Source organism: Anopheles aquasalis, chromosome X (assembly GCF_943734665.1).
Source record: "Anopheles aquasalis chromosome X, idAnoAquaMG_Q_19, whole genome shotgun sequence".
NCBI classification, from domain to species: domain Eukaryota; kingdom Metazoa; phylum Arthropoda; class Insecta; order Diptera; family Culicidae; genus Anopheles; species Anopheles aquasalis.
The window spans coordinates 4,074,512-4,097,679 of record NC_064876.1 but is presented as its reverse complement, the minus strand read 5'-3'; the positions used below and the strand labels follow the sequence as shown (position 1 = coordinate 4,097,679).

The 23,168-nt window shown below is 49.9% G+C and overlaps 2 protein-coding genes across 7 annotated transcripts in view; one reads left to right on the top strand and one right to left on the bottom strand.

Moving 5' to 3' along the window:
- LOC126575999 (serine-rich adhesin for platelets-like) overlaps window positions 1-10,830 on the top strand; it is a 28,459-nt gene extending 17,629 nt beyond the window's left edge. Inside the window, exons 4-6 of the mRNA XM_050237093.1 lie at window positions 3,548-4,819; window positions 7,453-7,959; window positions 8,053-10,830. Coding sequence (XP_050093050.1) covers window positions 3,548-4,819; window positions 7,453-7,959; window positions 8,053-8,172 — 1,899 coding nt within the window. The 3' untranslated portion in view covers window positions 8,173-10,830. The remainder of the gene's footprint in view (window positions 1-3,547; window positions 4,820-7,452; window positions 7,960-8,052) is intronic.
- A 16-nt stretch (window positions 10,831-10,846) lies between these two features.
- LOC126569104 (uncharacterized) lies at window positions 10,847-18,624 on the bottom strand. Of its 6 annotated transcripts, none has more exons than XM_050225994.1 (5): window positions 18,469-18,624; window positions 14,158-14,598; window positions 13,093-13,212; window positions 11,532-13,010; window positions 10,847-11,325 (listed from the first exon to the last, which is right to left on the bottom strand). In XM_050225994.1, the coding sequence occupies exons 2-5, from the start codon at window positions 14,348-14,350 to the stop codon at window positions 11,159-11,161; spliced, it is 1,959 nt and encodes a 652-aa protein (XP_050081951.1). In that variant the 5' UTR covers window positions 14,351-14,598; window positions 18,469-18,624; the 3' UTR covers window positions 10,847-11,158. The 6 variants fall into 6 exon arrangements, with proteins under 6 accessions (XP_050081951.1, XP_050081958.1, XP_050081933.1 ...); XM_050226001.1 differs by lacking the exon at window positions 18,469-18,624 and adding an exon at window positions 18,076-18,194; XM_050225976.1 differs by lacking the exon at window positions 18,469-18,624 and adding an exon at window positions 14,706-15,333.
- Between the last annotated feature and the right edge of the window lie 4,544 nt (window positions 18,625-23,168).

Below are 23,168 nucleotides of genomic sequence, written 5' to 3'. Positions count from 1 at the left end.
TGGAGTAGTTCAAAGGGGATACTCGTGGCGCTGCGCGGCGCGGTATTATTAATAGCTTCTGGTAGGGGCAGCTAATATCTACAACCAAGGTTGGCTGCCTAATAATAAATGCAGTGCAGTATAGTACATGCAGCACGCACCCACAGCACGGTATTATTGTAGCGTGTCCCGCGAGAGCACACAAACCCTATGACGATGACGGTTTTGCAGATCCAGCCAGCAGCCATGCATGGTTCGGGACGCGCAGCACTGCATGTCCGCAGTGCAAACTTGTTGCTGGTTTCTCTCTGCTCTCTCTCTCTCTCTCTCTCTTTTTCTCCCGCTCTCCCTCGGCTCCCTTTGGCGGTGATAAGGACCTAGCATCCTGGTTGGCAAAATGGTACACGGATATGATGTGCCGTGCATGCACCGCGTATGTACGCGCATTCGCATTAGCTCATTGCCCGCCGCCACTGCGGGCATACGAGCTGGCTGGCTCGTCATTCCTGCGACATGACAAAGGGCATAGTGCCGGACAGTGAAAGGAGCACGCACCAGAGGGATTGGCGAGTGCTTAACACTCGCTCGCTTTGTTTAGCAAAGCTTGGAACACCGTAAATTTGTGCCGCATAAAACAGGACACCGCTCAGACCAGAAAGAAGCTAAACTCATGGTAGACGGTGTCATTGTGTAGGTATTTTATCTAGCTATCCAGCTAAAAAATTGCCAGTAAATTATTGGGTCACGTTGCGTATTAATTTACGTACCTTTGGTTTTAATGCGACACATCATTTTCCCCACAGTAGTTGAAGAAGTCTCATTCAGGCCATTTTTTCCCACCATTTGTACATTACAGCTGGATTTTTTTTAAAATCATTTTACGCTTAAAGAAACCTTTAGTTTTTGTTCCATAAAAGTCCAATCTAATAATGTTGGACGATACTGTGGTCAGCAATTTGGTGGATTAAACTGTGCTGTAATGGCAGCTTGCCAAGTCGAGCCAGAACTTAACGGGACCTTTATGAAAACTTATAAAAGGCAGAATGATCTTTTCCCGGCAGTCTTCTTTGTACAAACGACCGTTCATGGACCCGGCCCGTTTTCAAACCATAACTGCAGTTCGCTTGCCAAATGAGCAGTTTACGGGCGATTTTAGGCTGCGTAAATGAACTAAAACCATCTTATCGTACACCCTCTATGATTGATTGAAGTCAAATTTGTCTGCTGGTTTTTGCCAAAATGCTTGGGTTTACTTGGGTTATGTCTCCTTTGAGGGGGGACTTTGGTATTTTCGGGCCAAAACAAGGCCCGTTTTTAACGATTTTTTGTGACGTAACCATTCAGCTGTATTTTTTCAAGTAAATGACATGATAATCTACAATTTTCGAAGAATATTTGGTATTGTTTTGAGCAACATTCATTGAAAAATGAATCCATGCCATCAAATTTAGGCAGTCGTGTCTGCGGAAAGATACTTTTTCCCGGTGCCCATCGTAGCTGCGTGACGGGTCATCAGAAAAATACATATCGATATTCGTTAGAAAGATTATAAGTTTATCTAGGTATCCCTGTCGAGTTTTGGTTGATATTCCAATTTTTTTTTTTGAGCAGATTTTTGAAGTGGAAAAAGTGATGCTTTTTGCGATTCTGCCATTAAAAAAGGAACTTTACAGATTTGTTTTAAAAAAAAGTATCAACAATTTTAATGATATCTCGACAGGGGCTACCTGGCAAAAAGTGTACAGATTATGTGTTAAAAATTTCAAAACGATCGGTCCAGTAGTTAGTAGTTGGTTCTGGGGAAACGCTCTTCAAAGTAGCGAGCTCTGCATGGAGCCTTGTATGAAACGCGGATTTTCAAAAATCTGTATCTGTGTCAGTTTTGCTTCGATTGATCCAAAACTTTTACACAATACCCTTGAAAGGATCAGCTTTCAGGGAAAAATGTTAAAAACATTTGTCACAAACAAAAATTAAATACCGAAGTTCCCCCACCTGAAAATTTCGATTTCACAGTGAGTGTGCAGACGTTTTTCTTCGCATCCTTCGTATTCCATCGGCGATAACCTTGGCAGGTATGGTTCGGTTTTGGCAAATTTTTTTTTATCACTAAACGAGAAGACTATAACCTTTTAGAAAGACACCAAATCAGAGTAGCAACGCGACCACTAGGGGGCCCTGCAGTGCGTAGAAGAGTGCGGCCAAATTTAAGGTGACCATTCGCTCCCATCTATACACTACGTATCCTTTATCACGTGCTAGATAGATGCGTGTGTATATGTGTGTTTTTCAGTTTACATCCTTGGTCGCTCTCTTTCTCCTTTCTCTCTCTCTCTCTCTTTGTGTATGTTTCGCGTGCGCACGCGTCTCTGGAGGGTGCCTGGGGCCTGGTGGTTCCTTGCCTTGCCTTGGCTCAATTCGCTCAATGTCCCTCAAGCATCCTATGCGTATTTCGCTCACTACCCCCCTCACCAAACACATACACAAACACACAGCGAGTCACGCTTATCGTGCCCCGCTGGTCGGTGGTCCCAGCAGGACCACTCCGTATCCGCACGCAGCCCGTGACGGCCGGTCCGACACTCCCGGGGGCCAGTGGAAGGTCCCAAAGGTTCCAGCCTTGACGTCAGTGAGTTCTGGGCGCGTGTGTGTGTACACAGCAACCACCTGTTCCGTTGGTTGGGTCGCCGTTGGCACGTTCGTTTGTTTGTTTGTTTTTTTTTTTCTATTAGTTTGTGGCCAGTGCGAATTCCGCGAAGCTGTGGCATGCTGTGGCCACTCTGATAGAGAGAGTGCGTGTGCTGTGGATCTGGCGTCAGTACAGAGAGAGAGAGAGAGAGAGCGAGAGAGAAACGACAACAGGGGACCGGAACTAGAGAGAATGGCCAGTGGATCCCGGTCTGGAGCCCGCAGGATGCGCAAATCGGACACTGCAGCACTGATACTGCAGCAGCCGATTGGCACGCACACGGACACACACAACCAAACCCCGCTCTACTCGCACGCACGCACGCACGTAGTGTCACATGCTGTGTGGATTAGAGGCAAAATGGCATCATCGTCATCGTCACCATCATCATCGTCCGCAGCATCATAAGCGCTGGGACTGGCTGGCTATAAATACGGTGTGTGTGCGGTGCGCGCTGGCCACTGGTAACGTGACCACCGGCCTGACCCTCCTGCCCCCCCCCAGGGGGCAGAAGTCTGACGGGCCCGTGACTGTGCCCGTGTCTCTCTCTCTCTCTCTCTCTCTCTCTCTCTCTCTCTCTCTCTCTGTGTATGGTTCGTTTTTAGTTTGTTCAGGCCGGTCCGGCCGGGTTTCGGTTTTATTTTTGTTCAGCAAATTTTTGGTGAAGAAAGAAGCAGGCAAGGGGGGACATGATCGGTAACGTCGGCGGTGGCGGCGGCGGCGGCGGCGGCGGCGGTGGCGGTGGCGGTTGGGAGTGGTTCCGCCACTCGGTTCGCCAATCAGGGGGAGCCTCGCTCAGCGCCGGGCCGCCGGTACCGGTGGTGGTCGAGGTCCAGCGTCGGTGGTCCGTGCCCGGCAGTACCAGTGCGGCGGTCGTAGCGAGCGGTCGGTCGGTCTGCATGTGCGTGTCCGTGTTGGTGTGTGGGTAGCCGGGTAGTGTCAGAACCAGAACGGGCGCGGGGGGTGGGAAGGGCCCAGACCCAGACAATCAACCCCAGGAGGGGAGCGGTCCTTTGCAGGGCTAGGGCCCGGTGCGGAGACGGTGCGGTGTTTCGCTGGCGCGACAGTGGCGCGATGGAGCGTGAAACGTCGAGTGAGAACGGCAACGGTGGGTCGAAGGTGGAAGGTGCAACGTTGAGTGAGGGGGGGCCACCCACACCACCACCGTCCACGAGCAGCAGCAGCAGCAGCAGCAGCAGCAGCAACGATCAACCGAACACCGATCAATTGGCGCAAACCGGGGACAATGGCAGCCCGGAGCGGATTGCCGCGTTCAAGGGGCAGCTGCTGGCGTTTCTGGCGGAAGAAGGTGCGGAACAGCGGGCGGCGGACGGGAACGGGGACCCCGCGTGGGATATCGGTGCGTTCGAGGGGTACGGCCGGGGCCTGGTGGCCACCCGGGACATTGCCGTCCACGAGCTCGTCTTCGTCGACCGGCCCATACTGCTGGGGCCGCGCGTCAACAACTACGACGTGATCTTCTGTGCCAGCTGCTACCGGATCCTGAAGCGGTTGCACCTGTGCACCGGCGGCTGCCGGTTGCCGATCTGTGCCCGGTGCGATTACGGTGCCCGGCCGGTGTCGGCGCACGCCGCCGAGTGCACCCTGATCCAGGGCTGGCAGCCGAAGGATGCGGGCCGGTACGCGAAGCACATCCTGTACGCGCTCACCTCGATCCGCGGTTTCCTGCTGTCCGACCGGGACCGCTCGATCGTGCTGCAGATGGAGGGCCATCCGCCGCGCAAGGAGATGACGACCGAGATCGAGCGGCTGCTGAAGGATGGGTACTTCTGGAACCTGCCACCGGACGGGGCGGACGTGCGCTACCTGCGCCAGCTGGTCGACGTGCTCAACACGAACGCGTTCGAGACGAGCCGGGTGGTGGTGGACGAGGAGAACAACGATCACGAGATCATTCTGCGCGGTCTGTACGTGCTCGGTGCGATGATGAACCACTGCTGCCGGCCGAACGTGCGGTACGTGTTCGACGAGCAGCTGCGGATGCGCGTGTACGCATCCCGGCCGATCCGGCGGGGTGAGCAGATCCTCAACAACTACTCCAAGATCCTGTGGGGCACCCAGCACCGGATCATCCATCTTTGCTTCTCCAAGCACTTCCTGTGCGCGTGCGACCGCTGCAAGGACCCGACGGTAAGCGGAATGATGGCGGCGACGATGTCGTTTGTCGTTTGTTTTTTGTTTTTTTTTTTTGCTTTTTGCTTTCCACCCCCGCAGCATCGGTTGCCAATAGATGGATTGGAAAATCCGGGCCAAAATGTCAACGAGCGACGGCGGCGCGGATGGGAAGCCAAGAAAGATCGGAGCCAAGAAAATGCGAGCCAAAGCGAGAGGTCGAAATATATATTTATGGCCGCTTGATTTTGGTGGCCGTGGCCGGACGGCGCCAAAAAGAGGAGAGAGAAAAAAAAAAAAAACAACAACAACAACAACAACGCGAACAATCCGTGAAACCGCGATTGCTAGCTGGTTGCGGGTGGGGGTGGGTTGGCATTTTGGGGGGGCAGGCCGAGCAGCACACAGGTGGTCGCTGGCCACAACCAGGTAGGCGCCATCGGATGCTCGCTCTCTTCTCTCTTCCCGCTTTCTCTCTATCAGTCCCTTTAAGGACACATGTGAGAGAGAGAGAGAGAAAGAGAGAGAGAGAGAGAGAGAGAGAGAGAGAGAGAGAGAGAACTGTGAGGTTACGTTGTTTCCAGGATCTCCATCATTGGCACAAAACAAAGGGACCTCGACTCCATTCGAATCTATTTCTCTTTCTCTCTCTCTCTCTCTCTCTCTCTCTCTCTCTCTCTCTCTCTGCCGTTCTTTCCACTTACTGGCGTACTGGTCGTGTGCGTGCGTTGTGCTTTATTTTGGAGTCCGCAAACCAGCACTTCCGGCTACTGCTCCACTTTCCACTTTGCTCCTTTATGTGCGTCCCGGCACGACTCTTAGCCTTGGCTAGCTCGCGTTTCTAATCTGGTGACACGCTAACCACCCCCTTTACCACACTATCAAAACGGAAAACCAACCAGCCAGCAGTAGCGGAAGGGGTGGGTTTATCTTTTTTTGTTCAACTCAACGACAAGGAAGGAGGCCAACGACAAAAAAAAATAGGACCGAGAGGAGGAAACGGGGTGAAAGAGAGAGGAGGAGGAGGAGGAGGAGGATGAAGGGAGGGAGTGGTGGAGGGCCGACTACCGTGGTGCGTGTTTATTTGTTTGTCCATTAATTTCCACCCCGCGCCCACAAACGACTTAAATGAGCATCTTTTTTTTCTACAGGCTGACAGATTTCGTGAAAACTAATTGGCTATAAACGTATAACTCACTTTTTTTTATTCAAACCCCTCGCATTGAGGCGAAAACCTTCCCTTAAACTCTGGTTGCGTCTTGGAAGAGTCAAATTTCGTGTAGAGAGTTCGAGAAATTTAAGCGACCCCTTTGCTAGGCACTTCTCTTTTACTAAGCGACTCTAGACCGAATAGGGCCGCCAGCATGCGTCTGGAAGGGTGTCACTTTCCACTATCATTGTGGTGGATTTTGGTCGAAGGTGCGCTTTGCTATAGACTGATGAGATCCTTGTGTTAACTGACGCGCGGGAGACGTGGGCTGATGATCATTGGAAGTCACAATCGGTTGCTTAGTCCTTTTTTTCATTTTCACTGATTTTTCAGGGAAACTCTCAGCCTAGAAATGTGTATTACATATCAATGGTTTTGTTGTTTATTCTTCTTTACGGTGCTTTTTACATTTTCTTAAAATATCTCCTAGAACCAAAGATATAACAAAAACAGTCGGCCAAGGTACGAAAAGCACGCAAAGAAACCTTTATCCACCGCCTTGAATGCATTTTTTTTCATTTTCACTGATTTTTCAGGGAAACTCTCAGCCTAGAAATGTGTATTACATATCAATGGATTTGTTTTTTATTCTTCTTTACGGTTCTCTTTACATTTTCTTAACATATCTCCTAGAACCAAAGATATAACCAAAACAGTCGGCCAAGGTACGAAAAGCACGCAAAGAAACCTTTATCCACCGCCTTGAATGCATTTTTTTCATTTTCACTGATTTTTCAGGGAAACACTCAACCAAAAAATGTGTATTACATATCAATTGTTTTGTTTTTTATTCTTGCTGTGCTTTTTACAGTTTTGAAAAATACCTCCTAGAAACCAAGATATAACAAAAACAGTCGAACAAGGTTATAAAAACACGTTTGTTCACGCTTCTTATGTGCATAATTCCATTATTTATAGCAATAAAACCATAAAATAGATCACAAAAGAGGTTTGTAGGATTAAACGAACTGAAATGCATCGTTGGAATTGAGAGAAAAAAATGGTTATTTGATTATAGTGGAGTAAAAACTGTACAATACCATAGAATGGAATACATGAGTTGTTCCCATATATTATTGGTTATATCTTTGGTTCTAGGAATTATTTTTGAAAAGTGTAAATAGCATAGTAAAGAAGAATAAAAAACAAAACTCTGGATATGTGATACACATTTTTGGGCCAAGGGTTTCCTTGAAAATCAGAGAAAATGTAAATTGCCTGCAAGGGGCGGATAAACTTTTTTAAATTTTTAACACGTTAAAACTGCGGATTTGCTACCGCTTTTGGATTGGAGGAAATTTAAGGGGCCAGCGATGGGGCAATGTTTTGATTGATGGGCTTAGTCTTTTGTTATAAAAAAAAAAATCGTTTTTGTTGGGCCAAAAAAAAAACACCGTAATAATTTTCTTTCAACAATTGCTTTTCTTCCGCCATTGCCCAGGAGTTCGGTACGTACCTTGGAGCGCTCAAGTGTGTGCGGGAGCGGTGCACCGAGGGTCGACTGCTGCCGGTTAACCCGCTCAAGATCTCGTCGATGTGGCGGTGCAACCGGTGCGACCTGAAGCTGGACAACATCAAGGCCTCGAAGATACAGGAGATCGCGAGCCGGATGGTGCTGAACAACGCGATCAAGCGCGATTCGGCCCACATCATCGCCTACCTGAGCGAGCACCTGGTGCGGTTCCTGCTCCCGACCAACCAGTTCACCGTCGAGCTGAAGCTGCAGGCGATCAAGAAGATCCGGGCGGAGGCGCGCCAGCCGGACGAGCTGCGCGCCAAGGAGCGCTACTGTCTGGAGATACTGGACCTGCTCGAGCGGCTCCGGTACGGCGAGTGTTTCATCAAGGGTGTCCTCTGCTACGAGCTGTTCGTGACGCGCGTCACACTGGCCGAACTGCAGGAGCAGCAGCAGCAGCAGCAGCAGCAGCAGCAGCCGGATACTAGTGGCGTAAGTATGGCGTAGTGTGGCCAGCTGTGAGCTTCACTGAGCTCTTCTTTTTCATTGTTTTTAATCCTCTGTTTCGGTTTCCCGGCCCATCAGCCCGCCCGGACGGACGAGGCTAACCTGGAGCGGCTCCGGACGGCCTGGCAGATACTCCGACCGAGCGGCAACCGGCCCCGTGATCTCCACAAATTGGTTGTGACCTACGGGATTGAGTGAATCGGTTTGCTTCCTGGACGACGATCCAGGCAGGCAGGAAGAAAAGAAAGAAGTAGAAGAAGAAGAAGAAGATAAAAAAGAAGAAGAAGATAAAAAAGAAGAAGGAGAAGAAGAAGAGGAATTGTAAAGAAGAAGTTAAAGATGTACAAAAAACATATCGACACCTCGCGAAAACTGCTCACATTGTGTTGCTCACCCGGTGCCCCCCCGGTGCGTGCGTACTTGCGAGTTTTTGGGGGCGATTTCATGACCTGGGCCGGGGGCACGACACGTTTCGATTTTGATATCGCACGCACACACACGAACGCACGAACGCACGCACGCACGCACGCACGCACCCAGGCCTAAAGTGACTTGGGCGGAATGGAGGCGCCTGGTTGACGGAATGGCGGAATGGAGGCGCCTGGTGCGGCGACGGAACGGCCTCGACCGTCTCGGGACCCTAGGGCGCTAGGGAAGAGCTTTCCTGTAATTGTGCCAGCTTGTAGGGTTGATATACGGATACGGATAGGCTCGGATCCGGGCAGGATCCATAGATAGGCAACCACATCGATAGTTCCAAACCATTTGCGGGGGGTTGTAAAACCCACTCCAGTGAGTGAGTGAGGGGGAGAGAGAGAGAGAGTACTCTCTCCCAGAGGAGGAGGCCACGGTTGTATTCTTGCTCAAATTGCCACCACGTGGAATCGTGGCCAGCGTCCCCCCTGCGATGACGTCAGACGGAGCGGAGGAACCAAAAGAAGGAACACAAAGAACGGTAAAAAAAAACATTTTCTACGTCTCTACCAAAATTGCACATTTTCCGGGGGTTTCTAATTGAACTTTAAGTGGTTAAATAAGCGATTCAATGTGACAGAAACTTTAAAACGGTAAAAAACCAACAACCAACCAAGTTGCATAATTTAACGGTGCATATATTTTAGCTGTCTGGGAGAGGGAGGGATGTGTTTGTTACGGTCCGGGTACATTTGATCGGTTATTTTGTCACTTACCAGGTGTATGCATATGAAACCGTCTTTTTCGGTGTAAGGCTACATCTACGCTAAATGGAGCTGTAAAGTCAGTGTCTAAGTGTTTTATTTTGTTCATTAGGCATCCGTTGAACATAATCGGTATGAATTTTTTCTAATTTGACACTATAACAAATATTTTCATTGCGATTAAAATGGCAAGTTCCGCTCTCAAAAAACTGCTATTCACCGACATCGTTCGGTTTTTGCCACCATCTCAAAAAATCGGCGGCCGAATCGCATCAAACTTTTAATGAAGGTTACGGTGGGTACGCTCTTACTGAAACACAGTGCAAAGTGCGGTTTAAAAAATTTAAAAATAGTAATATTGATGAGAGAACCACCAACCATCGAAAATGTTAGAAGTCAATGTATCAATTAATTAATTAATTAATCAATTAATCAATTTCGACCGAAACTTGTGAAAAAAATCCATCGAAATATTGAAAACGTTAAAATTGACCTATTATATTGGTAACAATTACCACTTGCGGCTAACTCACTAGACTTGACTCTATCAAATAAACATTCATTTGCATCGCTTGGGACAGGTAATGGCCGAGCAGCGCTTCCTTTTGTTCGAAAATGTGAAAAAATTTATGGGTTTTGAAAAAGTGGTACAGACTGGCGGTTTTTTTTAGGTAAGGCATCCAAAAATCGCCTAAGATATAGTTGAAATGTGTAGCTAACGACTTTGCCATAACTTTGCAGAATATTTTCTAAGAATAAGCGTATTTTTCGCAAAACAGAAAGGTCGGTTTCATATGCATACACCTGGTAATTATCAATTAGAAACCCTGACAATGGGGCAATTTGGTCGAGATGCAGATATGGGTTAGTTTTACGCAAAAAACAAACGTTCTGCTCCAAAAATCTCACCAACCATTTCGGTTATTGGTCGGTTCGGCTTGTGCCACGGTGTGCGTGGGTGTGATTGTGCCACGCCAACAGCCGCCATTAACTCGCCAAGCACGGAGCCGATATTTACCGTGTCGGATATCCAAAATAGGACCCCGTTTATACATGTTACTATCTTCCTCACAGATTCGCCTATTTAAGCCGTACGCTAAACCAAACTATTGGCACCGGTGTCGCTAAAATAAAAACAGCAGCAGGTGGCCTTATTTGATTGTCCGACGCTTCGCGAAAAGGACGATTATTACGTCAAAGAATCAATCGATCTTATTCATTTAAAGCATTTTTAAAAAGGTCACACCAGTGCCACAGGAATGCCACATAGTTTGATTTGGCGTACTGCTTAAATTGGCTAATCTGTGAGGATGTTAGTAACATGTATAAAAGGGGGTCCTTTTTCGGACGCCCGACACTGCATATATAAATATATATTTATTCCTTTTATTCCCCGTTCTTCTCGCTTCCATACGGTCTCGCGCGGAGCATTTTTGTGGAGCCCTGTCCCGTCTTTGTGCCCGCGCGCGGCACCACGTTCGATCTTCCAATTCCTTCGCACGCGTACGTCGCGGAACACACCCACACATACACGTTTAATAAAAAATCTCACTCGGCTCAACGCGCACTTTTCGCCAGGACGCAGTTTTAGGGGTTACTCAAAAGTGTGCGTGATGTTCTTCGATTACCAAAAAAAGGAAAGGGAAAAGACCACAAAAAAAAAGCAGAAAGAAAGAAAAGCAGACAAGACAATCTATTCTAAATTCGATTCGCTCAATCAATAAAAGAATCTCATCAGCAGCAAAACTCTAAACACCACGGAGCCCCGACCGCACACGGCACAGTGGTGCTGGTACTATAGGCGTTACGGATTGCTGTGTTTTTTGTTTTGTTTTTTTTTTTTATTATTCACTTACGGCTATAACGCTTACGGCTGTACATTAGCGGCAAACGCAGCGAAGGGCGAAAGGAAGGAAGGAAGAAAAGAAAGGAAGGGTCTCCTTATGAGCGGTGGGCGGGTGAGGGCGCTGCACTGCACCGTTCGCTGGACCGTTTCGCGGCTGGACTCAGTGCAGCGGAATACCGATGGTGGCCTGGTCGGTGAGGGTGCGCCGCCGGACCAGGTACCGCTGGAGCGCCGGGATACCGAACAGCATGAGCCCGCTGGCCCCGATCGCCGTGCCGGCCATCACGAAGCCGGGCCCGTACGAGAGCGTGTAGTCGTACAGCCACCCTAGTGAGATGAGAAAGAAAGGAAATGTAATGGAGGTAGCGAAAAACAAGCCCCCAACATCTACATCTCTCTAGAAGTTAAATTGCATAATTGCAGGGGTTTGATCGCTTTTTCTTAAGCTACGCAATTCGCTAGAGATTGTCGAGATTTGGATATTCGCCCCAAAATTGGAACGTTCGTTGGACGCGCGGGGCCGGGGCACTTACCGGCAATCGGTGGTCCGATGAGCGACGCGATGCCCTGGAACAGCAGCAGCAACCCGAACGCGTTGGTCAGCTTCTCCAGCCCGAGCAGATCGACCAGGATGACCGACGTGAGCCCGACGTACGCCCCGATCGTGAAGCCAAAGATGGCCGAGTAGAGGGCGAGCGTCTCGAAGTTGTGGCAGAGGACGGAGAGGGCGGTCGCGACACCGCACACCGTCAGCGAGCAGTTGTACACGGCCAACCGGTTAACCCACGCCTTATCGGACAGGTACCCGAGCACGATCCGGCCGAGCGTGTTGGCGATACCGATGATACCGAGCAGGTAGCTCGCCTGCTTCGTATCGATACCGCTCGCGAGCGCCTGCTCGGTAAGGTACACGTACGGCACGTTAAAGCCGACGCTCGTCAGAAAGTTCGACACGGTGAACACGATAAACACCGGGTCCCTCAGGATGGAGAAGTTCATCATCTCGCGGAACGTGTCGCAGGTTTCGCGCGAACACGGTATGCAACCGAGGCAGCGTTCCGGGTCGGCCGGTGCGGCGGCCACACCCTGCACCGAACCGTAGCTACCCTTCTCGTAGGTGCCGGCCAGGTTGGCCTGGGATTGGTGGCGCGACGCGCTGATGTTGTGCACGGACCCGGTGTACAGGGCGTCCTTCCGGTACATCGTACCGCTTTCCGCGTGCTTCAGCGTACTGACCGAGCCGTGCTGGGGCTGTTGCTGGGGCTGTTGCTGGGGCTGCTGCTGCTGCTGCTGCTGACCACCAGCCGGCACCGCTAGCAGTGGTTGGCTGTGGCCGAAGCGCTTCGCATCGTCAGCCAGGGGCTGGCCTCCGCCGCCACCGGAGCTGATCGGCGGTGCCCCGATCGGGCGAAGCTTGTCGAGGTTGTGGCCGCTCCCCGAGTGACCCCCATTCTGCTCGATCCGGGGACCGCTGTCCAGGAAGCCGTGGCTGTTGGAGCGCGCCAGGTTGTTGCCGCCACCGGCCGGCAACCGGTCGGTGGTGGAATGTTGTTGCTGTTGCTGCTGCGGTTGCTGCTGCTGCTGTAGCGGAACGGTGGCTGGGTCGGGCGACGGTACCATCGCGGGCGGGGCCTTCAGCGGCCGGAACATCCAGCCGAAGATGACGCAGATCAGGACGATGGCGGCGATGGCCAGCAGGGCACCCTGCCACTCGAAGCGCTTGATCAGCGTTTCGGTGAGGGGGGCAAAGATGGAGGTACCGAGCCCGGAACCGCACACCGCAATACCGGTGGCGAGCGAGCGCAACCGCTCGAAGTACATCGTCACGCTCACGATGGCGGGCAGGTAGATGAGCCCCAGGCCCAGCCCCGTCCCGACGCCGATCGTGATGAACAGCATGAACACGCTGGTGGCGTACCTGCTGACGGCGAGCGAAGCGCTGGCCAGCAGCGCCCCCGCGATCGTCACCGCCCGGCAACCGTACCGGTTGACGAGCGACGACGAGATCGGACCTGTGGGGGCGGAATGCGGGACGCGTGGATGAGTGATCAGCAGTGGTGCGTGGGTGCGTGAGGAGGAGGGGCTGCTACTTACCCGAGCAGAGCGTCACACCGACCAGGATCGAGGCGATCCATGCCGTATAGCCTTTACCCTCGTTGAAGTACGTCAGGAACTCGGAGTAGAAGATACCGAACGAGTACGTCAAACCATCCGCTGTGTAGAGGTGGGAGAGAGGGGAGCGAGAGAGAGAGAGAGAGAGAGAGAGAGAGAGAGAGATTAGAGAGATGAGCACAGGCAACGATTACAGCAGCGCACGTTGCGACACGCTCGGTCGCTTCCTGCCGGTGCTCTTGATAGTGTCGCCCCGTCACCTACTGCTACTTATTGCTACCCTTGCTTCCGTGTTCACCCCCCCCCCCCCTCCTTTCCTACAGCAGAACGTAGCAGCAGCAGCGGCAGCGGCAGAAGAAGATGAAGAAACAGAAGAAGGACCTTGAATCAGCGGCCGCCTTCGTCGCTGAGTGCGCACAAACGGATCGCCCTTCATCGTATCAGCCTCTGCTGCTTATCAGCGGTGCTTCTGTCGCTGTGCCGTCGCTAGAATCGCTCATCGCTCGCGGCATCGGCAGCGCGAGAACCAGAGGGGAAGAGCAGAGTACTTCTCGATGCGATGCTGACTCCGGCTTAGCGCCTAGACTGCAAGGGGGGGACCGCACCTCGCGTACCGCTGCACGATAATTCGCTGCAAAAATACCTCGCCGCATTGTCCACGTGTGCTAGTTGCTAACAGCAATCGACAAACAATAGACGGGAGCGCGCGTCGTCGTCCATTATCTCGTCGTAGCTAGGCCTGGGCCTGTGCCTGGGCCTGGGCCTGGGTCTGGGCCTGTTTTTCGGTTGATTGATCTGTTGATTGAAGGCCCGGCTCGGCTTGTGAGGGCACAAATGTGGTGCGCGGAAGGGGATGAGGTTTGCTAGGACCGTATTGTCACAGTTCGGTCGAGTAGATAAGGCGGAATCGATTCGAGGTCGCCTCGTTATGCGTCAAGTGCGTCAAGCGAGTTACGTCGAGGCCGCCAAGGCGCGAGAGTGTAGCGCAGCTCAGTCATAGCAGGATATTCCAGGGTGCAAGGTCAGCTTGTTGCTTTTGCTACTTACTGATAATGTGAATGCTGAAGGAGGCGAGCACCACCATCCAGCCCCAGCCACCGTCCGGTGGCGTCGGTAGCCCCGTTTCCGTCCCTTCCCCCGGGCCCGGCTCACGGCAGGCCGTCCCGTGCACGTTCTGCTCGATGTCACTGTTGAGCTGCTGCTGTTGCCGCTTGCGGCTGGCCGGCGGTCCGTGAGTCATCTTCGCCTACCACGCGCGCCCAGTAGCTGCCGGTCCAGTAGCAATTCGATTGCGGATCGAGCGCACGGCGTGAGACAGAGAGCGAGCGAGCCAGAGAGAGAGAGAGAGAGCGTTCGTTGCCGTCGTAGCGTCGCGTCTAGTCCCTGGATTCCCCGGCTGCACCAAGAGCGGTTCTGTGCCCCGTAAACCCCCGTAAAGCCTGAGCCCCCTGCTCAGCTACTGAGCACAGCTTGGCGCCGCCATTTGTCCTGGAACGCAAACAAAGAAAGAAAGAAAGGCCGTAAGCGAGCGAGCGAGCGAGCGTCTGTTGCGAACGGGAACGGGGGGGGGGAACGGTTGTTGGGGCAACAACCACCTGCAGCTCCGGGCGGGCACCTTTGTTCTGGGTTGTTCTAAAAGAGGTTTCAACAAAAGGGCGGCTGAAGACCCTGCGAGTGCTGTTTGCAATCGAACAAAGGGCTGCCACTATCGTAGCAGCACCGAGTAGTGCTGCAGGATCTTCCTGTGCTTCACCTTCACAGCAAAAGTGTAACGCAACGCACCCAAGCTCTAGTGTGCGGTGCCTGCCTGAGTGGGAGAAAGTGAAGAAGAAGTGCCGCTGATCGCTGACAGCCGCGCAGCCTCACAGTTTGATTGCTGATCGATCGGATCGGATCGCTCGTTCTAGTCCACTCACACTCACGTGCCACTCACGCACTACCCTGTGCCCTTTGACACATTCGCAAACGCGCGGGCGCAAATACAACAAGGCAGAAACAACTTTCCGTTTCCGTTCACTTCGGTTTCTGGGTGGTTGGTTTGGTGAAGGTTGAGGTTTTCCTTTGCCGCGCCCGTTCGCTTGGTTGGCCGATGATCGACTGGCGACGGGGACGACGGTCGACGCGCGCGCCAACCCCTCCCCCGGGGGGGGGGGGTGCATCGCCTTGCAGTCGGTGGCGCGAGCGCGCGCGCGCGCGCGCGCGCTTATCAACTGGGCTGGGCGCACTGCCTCGAGACTTCTTCTCCTCCTCCTCCTCCTCCTCCTCCTCCTCCTCCCCCCTTGGGCCTGTGTGCTTGCGCTGCCTTCGATAACGCGGTGGCTAATCGCTACCGGTCGGCTAGATGGATGGACCGGCGCTTCGCTCTCTCGCTCTCTCTCTCTCTCTCTCGAAGCACGAATCGATCGCGCGGCCCTCGTGAGGGCGGGGGGGGATGTCATCGAACGATCGGCAGGCATCTTGTGATCCTCCGGGCCAACGGAACGCCGCACGGATCACACTGATCACACGCTCTCGCTCTTCCGCATTCCAGTGCGCGTCCTGGTGCGGTTCGCCGGCGGCACAAGATGGCAACGGCGTAAGATAAACAATGGCAGGCCGACGCAACAGTAGCACCACCACCACCACCACCCCCTTGTCACCCCATCGAACAAGTGTGCTCGATCTGAGTCAGCGAAAAGAACAAAGTTAGCGGACGATGGGCGCCCAAAAAAAACAGCAAAGAAAGATTAAAAGAGACAGCGAGAGAGAGAGAGAGAGAGCGAGAGAGGGTGGCGCGCGCGTTCGTAGAAAGTAACAGTAACGAGCGTAGTGGTAGTAGGCCACAACCCCAGCAACCCCCCCCCCCCCGGCTCCCCCGTCCCCTGGATCCGATTCGTGCTGTGTACGCAACGCATTTTTCCTCTGTGCAGTGCGTGTTGCCCTCGATCGCGGCCATCGCGATAAAAATAGGATACCACACCGCCACCGCGCGTGCGTTGTCTTTGTGTCACATGGCTGTTTGGCTTGCTGCGCTTGCTTGAAAATAGACTTGCATCGTGAATGCGCTCCGAAGGTCGGCTCGGAAACGATCGAACGAACGCACGCACGCACGCACGTTAATAATGCGTGTCCGAGCCCGACCGAGAACTCGACGTTCTTCGAAACGTTCCACGTGGCGCATCCGTCCACTGGCACCTGATGGTGGGGTCTACAGGGTGTACCATAAAAAAAAATGCAAAAAACCTTTTTTTGAAGTTTAAAACCATTTTTTTTATATTTTCTACTGTTTCAAAGTATTGCATTCGCTCTATATTTCTCTGTTTATCAAAAACAAACAAAATGAGTGGGTTTGTCGGCCTGTTTTCTCAATGAAATTCTCCAAGCGGTTACGAATTCGAGAACACCCTTCGGTAACATTAGGTGTCCAACTTAGAAGACCAGGCTTTGATGATAAACGATTTCAGCGAACCAACCGTGTATGGTGTGATGGTTCACAGGTCTTAGGTCGAACAAACGCCCCATATTGAATAGCCCAACCGATTTAATTCAGGGCCGCTTGGAGGCCATAAATCATTCGACCAAAAATTCATGTTTTCCTTCAATCATGTTTTAGTCCGTTAAGACGTATAGTAGGGGCCTCCATCTTGCTGAAACTCAACATTTTCTGGTGTTTTGAAGTTTGCATTAAACCATGCTAAAACGTGTTCCTTCAAAAAAAAATCATATTCACATCAATATTCATTTTAATATGGGATTTTATGAAAAAAGATTTTGTGATTTTCAAACCATCAGAGACAACTGCTCCAAACGTCGTTATTCCACCGGGGATCTCGAAAGTTGACTTGAATTTTATGTTCTCTAGTACATCCTTAGTCTTTAGGGGTGATATGAGCCTATTCGTGCAGGAAATCCGTGCTGGGCCAATTGTGAAAAGATTCTCATCAGAGAACACGATAACAATGTTTCTTCGTCTTCAAAACTGACAACAAATGCATCGAACGCTCATATCGCACGATGCTTTATCCTTTCAACTATTAAATTACGCTTCACCCTAGCACTAGAGGTTTCTTTTAGGTCATATTTGGCCAACCGATGCATGAAGGATCTTGAGATATTCCTCTCTTTTGCAAGCTGTCGTATGGATCGCACTGGATTTCGCTTAACTTTTGCTCTCACCGATCTTACCCTTTTTTTCAGTGCGCTCAGATCGTTGCCGATCACTAACGTGTTTCCTAGGCCTTGGCCCTTCATGAATAGAACGTTTAATCCTGTAAACAATGCCAAGATTACATCTGAGGACCGCTGATATTTCTATGAGATTTCTCTTGGGCGCGAAGCAAACTCGACACCTGTCGCCTTTGAGTACAGTTTTCCGAACAAACCATTATTTGCACGGGTACTTATTATACATCATTTGATAAGATAAGACTCTCACGAACACAACGATACCCCATAATGCCCTATTGGTGTTGAAAAAATACTCAAAACAGAGCAATGAAAGCATTTGCATTTTTTTTATGGTACACCCTGTAGGTGCGCCGGGAGAAACTTGCTGCTTGCTGCGGAATGCAAAGTACACAATCCGCGCATCCACGTGGTGTGGGGTCCATGATCTCTCGCTCTCTCTCTCGAGGGATGCACCAGCGATTGAGACGGATCCCTAATCCAGCTTAAGGTACCGAGTACCGCTCACTCATCTACTGCGTTACTGTGGACCCTGGGTTTCGCTACAGATCGCGTTGTGTGGCGCGTTGACAGGGGGCGGGGATTATAGTGATCACGGTCGGTGCTTAGGAGCTGCACTGTTGATGATGCTAACCGTGACCGAGATACACAAAGACACACCACACACACGTGGGCCGGGTACTTTGTTGCCGGCCCAACAACCCGTTTGTGCACGGTTTTGGAAGCCCAACCCGCAAATACGCGACGCGCCGATCCGGAAACCACGAACGAGATCCTCGAACTTCCTCGAACAGTACTCACTCACTAGCCGCTCTCGACACCCTATAGGGGGCTACAGGTTCCATTCACAGCACGCGTGCCGGGACTGGGCGTTGCCGGGGCGCTTGGGTTTTGCGTTGCCCCTGGAACCCACCGATCACCGGACGGTCCGTGGCCGTTGCGAGTTGTTGGCGGGGGGGGGGGGGGGGGGGGGTTCAGATGTTCAGATCGGATCGGATGGAGTATCGCCCGCCAGGGCGCTTATCTTATCTGAAAGAACCCTTTGCGGGTTGCTTGATTGAAGAGTGGGCCGCGTCTCGAGTAAATATTTCTGAAGAACGTCGCACACTCTCTCTCTCTCTCTCTCTCTCGCTCTGTGGAGGGGGGTGGGGCGGACGTAATCGGTGGTAATCTCCCCTTCCCAGGACTACTCACACTCCAAGCCGGCCGGTTTGGCCCGGACGGTTGTTTGGTTGATGGTTGTTTTGTTTTTGTTGTTTTTGTTTTTTTTTCTTCTTTTTTCGGGGGGGGGGAGATGAGTCGACCTACTTCCAACTTCCAACGTTTCGAGCAACAACGATGGCGATTCCGAGCACTGGTCCGTGCCGCCACGGTCACGCTCCGTCGCAGGGTGGCGGATCAGACTGACCGGTCTTGACCGGTCGTTCGCTTCCCAGACGTCCCAGACCAGGGCGCCCTCCAACGGTGACCGACCAGTGGCGGTTCAGTGTCCCGCGAGTGCTCGCTCTCTCTCTCTCGCGCGCGCGCGCGTGTTCAGATGGATCCTATTTTTGGCAATGGCACCTACCAACCCCTAAGAGACACGAGGTGCGCAGTCGGTTGGGAACAGCTCACCCCCCAACCCGATCAGTGTCTGTGGACACACAAACACAGGGATACTGGTAGCACGTGGAGCGTACCCGTTGTAATCCCTTGCGTATCCTGGGCACTAACTAGATATGGTTCCTGGTAGGAGTGCAGGATCGGAACTCCCCCCCCCCCCCCCCCCCCCAAAAAAAAACCGACAATCAAAAAATGAATAATGAGAGAGAAAGAGAGAGAGCCAGCCGAATTCGGGCAGGCTACTAACTCCGACACCGGCATGCCGTGCCGAGTGTGCGATGGGTCCTCCATCACCACAAATAACAAAAAAAAAAACATACACAGATACACACCTAGCTAGGCGCACGTTTCGATAGGTTTGTAAAATCGTTCGTTTCGTTTGGAGTGTTTGTTTTTTTTTTTCAGAGAACTAATATTAGGTAGTCGAATAAGACTTGTCGTATTTTTAGTAACACTTCAAAGGGATATATTTTGTACCAGGTGTATGCATATGAAACCGTTGTTTTCTTTCTAAAGCTATATCTACGCCAAATGGAGCTGTAAAGCCAGTGTCTAAGTGTTTTATTTTGATCATTAGGCACTCCGTTAAACATAATCGGTGTGCATTTTTTCTAATTTAACACTATAACAAATATTTTCATTGCGATTAAAATGGCAAGTTCCGTTCCCAAAAAACTACTATTCGCCGATATCGTTCGTTTTTTGCCACCATCTCAAAAAATCGGCGGCCGAATCGCATCACATTTTTATTGAAGGTTACGGTGGGTATGCTCTTACTGAAACAGAGTGCAAAGTGCGGTTTGAAAAATTTAAAGTGATATATTGTGATTTATTTATAGTGATATATTGATGCGAGAACCACCAACCATCGAAAATGTTAGAAGTCATGCATTTAAATTGCATGCATTATTGGGCAAAAAGGTTACTAATGATCATTACAAACAACAATTAATCAATTTCGACCGAGACTTGTGAAAAAAAATCAATCAAAATATCAAAAACGACAAAGGTGACCTATTTTTCCCGATGAAAATGCACCACCACCGCGCGAAATATCGGCTAAGGACACGGTAAAAGCCACAATTGGTAACAATTACCACTTGCGGCTATCATCACCAGACTCTTTCGAATGAACATGGATTTGCATCGTTGGGACCGGTAATGGCCGAGCAGCGCTTCCTTTTTCACGAAAATATGGAAAAATGGATGGGTTTTGTAAAAATGGTACAGATTGACGGTTTTTTTTATGGTTTGGCATCCAAAAATTACCTAAGATATAGTTAAAATGTGTAGCTAACGACTGCCATCACTTTGGAAGATAAATGATTAACCATCGTTGTGCCTCGCGATCTGATACAGCATCGTCCCCGTAAACTTTACAAATTTCATTGGTGGTTTGCGTGGCATTTTTCCCTTTTTTTTATAGAAAATTTCCAAAATATAGCAAATTTCTTCACTATTTTCACACATCTTTGAGCAGGTATAACTTCTTCAAATTCTGTTTTGTTTTATTTTATTTTATTTTATTTTATTTTATCCACTCCCACTCCGACTCCAAAGCCATCTATTGCCAAAATACGAAAAGACTTATTCGATTACCTAATACAAATGCCACAATGAAGCCACCCTACCCCCCTCCCAGAGAGGGGAGCAGGGGGTAGATAGTACATGATGAAGATGATCAGGGGGACGACGGTGGAGGCGGTGGGCGACGCAGTAAAAAAAACGGTTATAAACACAATTCCTGCCCCAGCTCAAGCCAGCCATCGCCATATCAAACCCGGCACGTAAGCGACTCCCCCCCCCCTCCAATAACATCCCCTGGATCCTTTCGGACCCGTTCAGGGCTGCCGGTGCTCCCCAACTGTCTTGCCCAACGAGACACGGCGCGATTGACCGCCCGCGATATTACTGCGCGCGCTGTGTGTGGCGCGTGCCATTTTAGTGTGACCGGAGTGTGGCGGAGATCGATCAAACTAGACATGCCGATGCCGTTGGAAGGGTTATGCTTTGCGCGGAGTGGTTGCCACAGTCACTGGCGTAGCGCCGCGAGCCACGAGCCACGAGCTTCACGACGCACCGTCGACTGGCGAGATTAATTATGGTTCGGAAATTGGCGAACAGGGTCGTCTGTTGCGGCATTAGGTATTCCGTAAGGATTATTGCAAACAGTTTGACATGGAATACATACAGTGACCGGCATTCTCTTAATATCTGTTGTAGTACTTGGTTCAAACAATGATGAGCAAACAGTTTTCTGATGAGCATAGAGTCTGCTGTCCTTCGATACACCCATTCCACGTGCAACAACCCGCGCGCAATCGACTTTCTACTGGAGATGCTGGAGGATAAGTGGATTTAACAGTTGTAAACAATAATGGAAGGCACGTAAAACATTAAAACAGCCGTAAATAAAAGCCCTATTAAAAATACAGTGATCAGAGGGCTCTGTTGGAGTCCTAATAATATTTATTGCAATGTGGGCTTTTGCTTTTGTCACAATCATGATCGACCGTCTCTTTCTCTTAAGGGGGAGGCTTCGGTAATTTCTGGTCAACAAATGGCTCATTTTTGATGATTTTTTGTGACGCAGCCATTCAATTTTAGTTTTTCAAGTGAATGACACATTAAACTACAATGTTTGAAGAATATTTAGCTATATTTTGAAGAAGATTTATTAAAAACTTCATCCATGCCATCACATTTATGAAGGAACGTCTGCGGAAAGGTACTTTCTCCGGTGTCCGTCGTAGCTGCGTGATGGGTCATCAGAAAAAAAAACAAATGGATACTCATTTGAAAGATTATAAGTTTCTCCAGGTAACCCAGCCGAGATTTTGTTAAATTTCTAATTTTCCGATTTTTAGTAGATTTTTGAAGTTGAATGCTTTTGTGATGCTTTTTGTCGTTTTGCCACGAACACGATTTTTCAAGATTTGTTTAAAAAAAAGTAGCAACTATTTTCGTGAAATCTCAACGGAGCTACCTGGCAAAGAGTGTACAGATTATGTGTTAAAAATTTCAAATCAATCGGTCCAGTAGTTTTTACGCTGGGCACCGATTTTGAAAACGTTGGTTTTGCGGGAAAAGCTCTTCAAAGTAGCGAGCTGCATGGAGCCTTGTATGAAGCGAGGATTTAAAAAAAAAACTGTAACTTCAGGTCAATGAGGTCATCTATCGTTTGAGATCACTACTAGACAGTCAGATTGAGAAACCTTAAGAATAGGACAACGCACGTGAATAATCCCTGTAAACGCGAGGCTCACTAAGCCAACGGTCGGCCGTTGAGACTGAATACAAATACAAAACATCTAGCAAAGTTTGCCACTGTTTGTCCATCATTTTTGTCTTGTTTGATTTGTCGACAGGTAGTAGTACAACAACTAAATAATAAAAATAACTCTTCGCCTTTCGCTTATTTACAAAATCCAACTCAAAAAATCATAATCGAGCATAATCGTTCAATCACAGCGGAATGAACAGCGAACAGCGCGAGGCAAAAAGAGACGCACATACAAGCAAACTGTTTCTTTGTCGAGCCAGTGCCGGTGGTCTTGACCTTGACCATCGTTGAAAAATAGTTGACCGCAGTTGTACTTCATTTCCCTTTAAATGCCACACCCTTCGATCGTATACCAACTTTCTTTCCGTAACAAAATCGCTAAATTTTCCTGTCGTGGAGGAAACCCCGTCCGGGGTTTTTCTCCAATCATCGAACTCGAAACTCGATCTATGCGCGCTCCCGCGAACAAAGGAATTGAAAGTTTCGCTATAAAGGGCTCTTCTGCTCGGATTCAACCGTTCGTGCACGTGTTTCAGCTACAGCTTTAAATGTTTAAATTTCCGTTGGAAAATCTGACCGAAGTTGCATAGCTTCAGGACATTTAAAATGTTAGTGGCCAAACTGACCGCTGGAATGCGGCAGAAATTTGTCGCATTGCTAATACATGGCGCCATTTTATTTGGGGAGGGTTTACACCCTCATTTGTTATGTCGTTTTAAAGTGTAACTAAATACCTTTAAAACGCAATAAGTTACTGCCCATAATATCGACTATAACATAGTTTTTTCTCCAGTTGAGAATGTCATGTTTGGTGCCTGAAAAGTCCATTTTGCGGGAAGTTTTAAAACCCTTTTTTCATTTCAAGAAAACCGCTGCCAAAAATTATTGTGTGTTGGTTTAAGCTTATTTGGAACATGTTACGGTACGAAAAAAATGTTGAAAACTGTTTTTAAAGGCATATAAGCGGAGTTTTTTTCTTTAAAGACACCGATCGTTCGGGTCCATCATA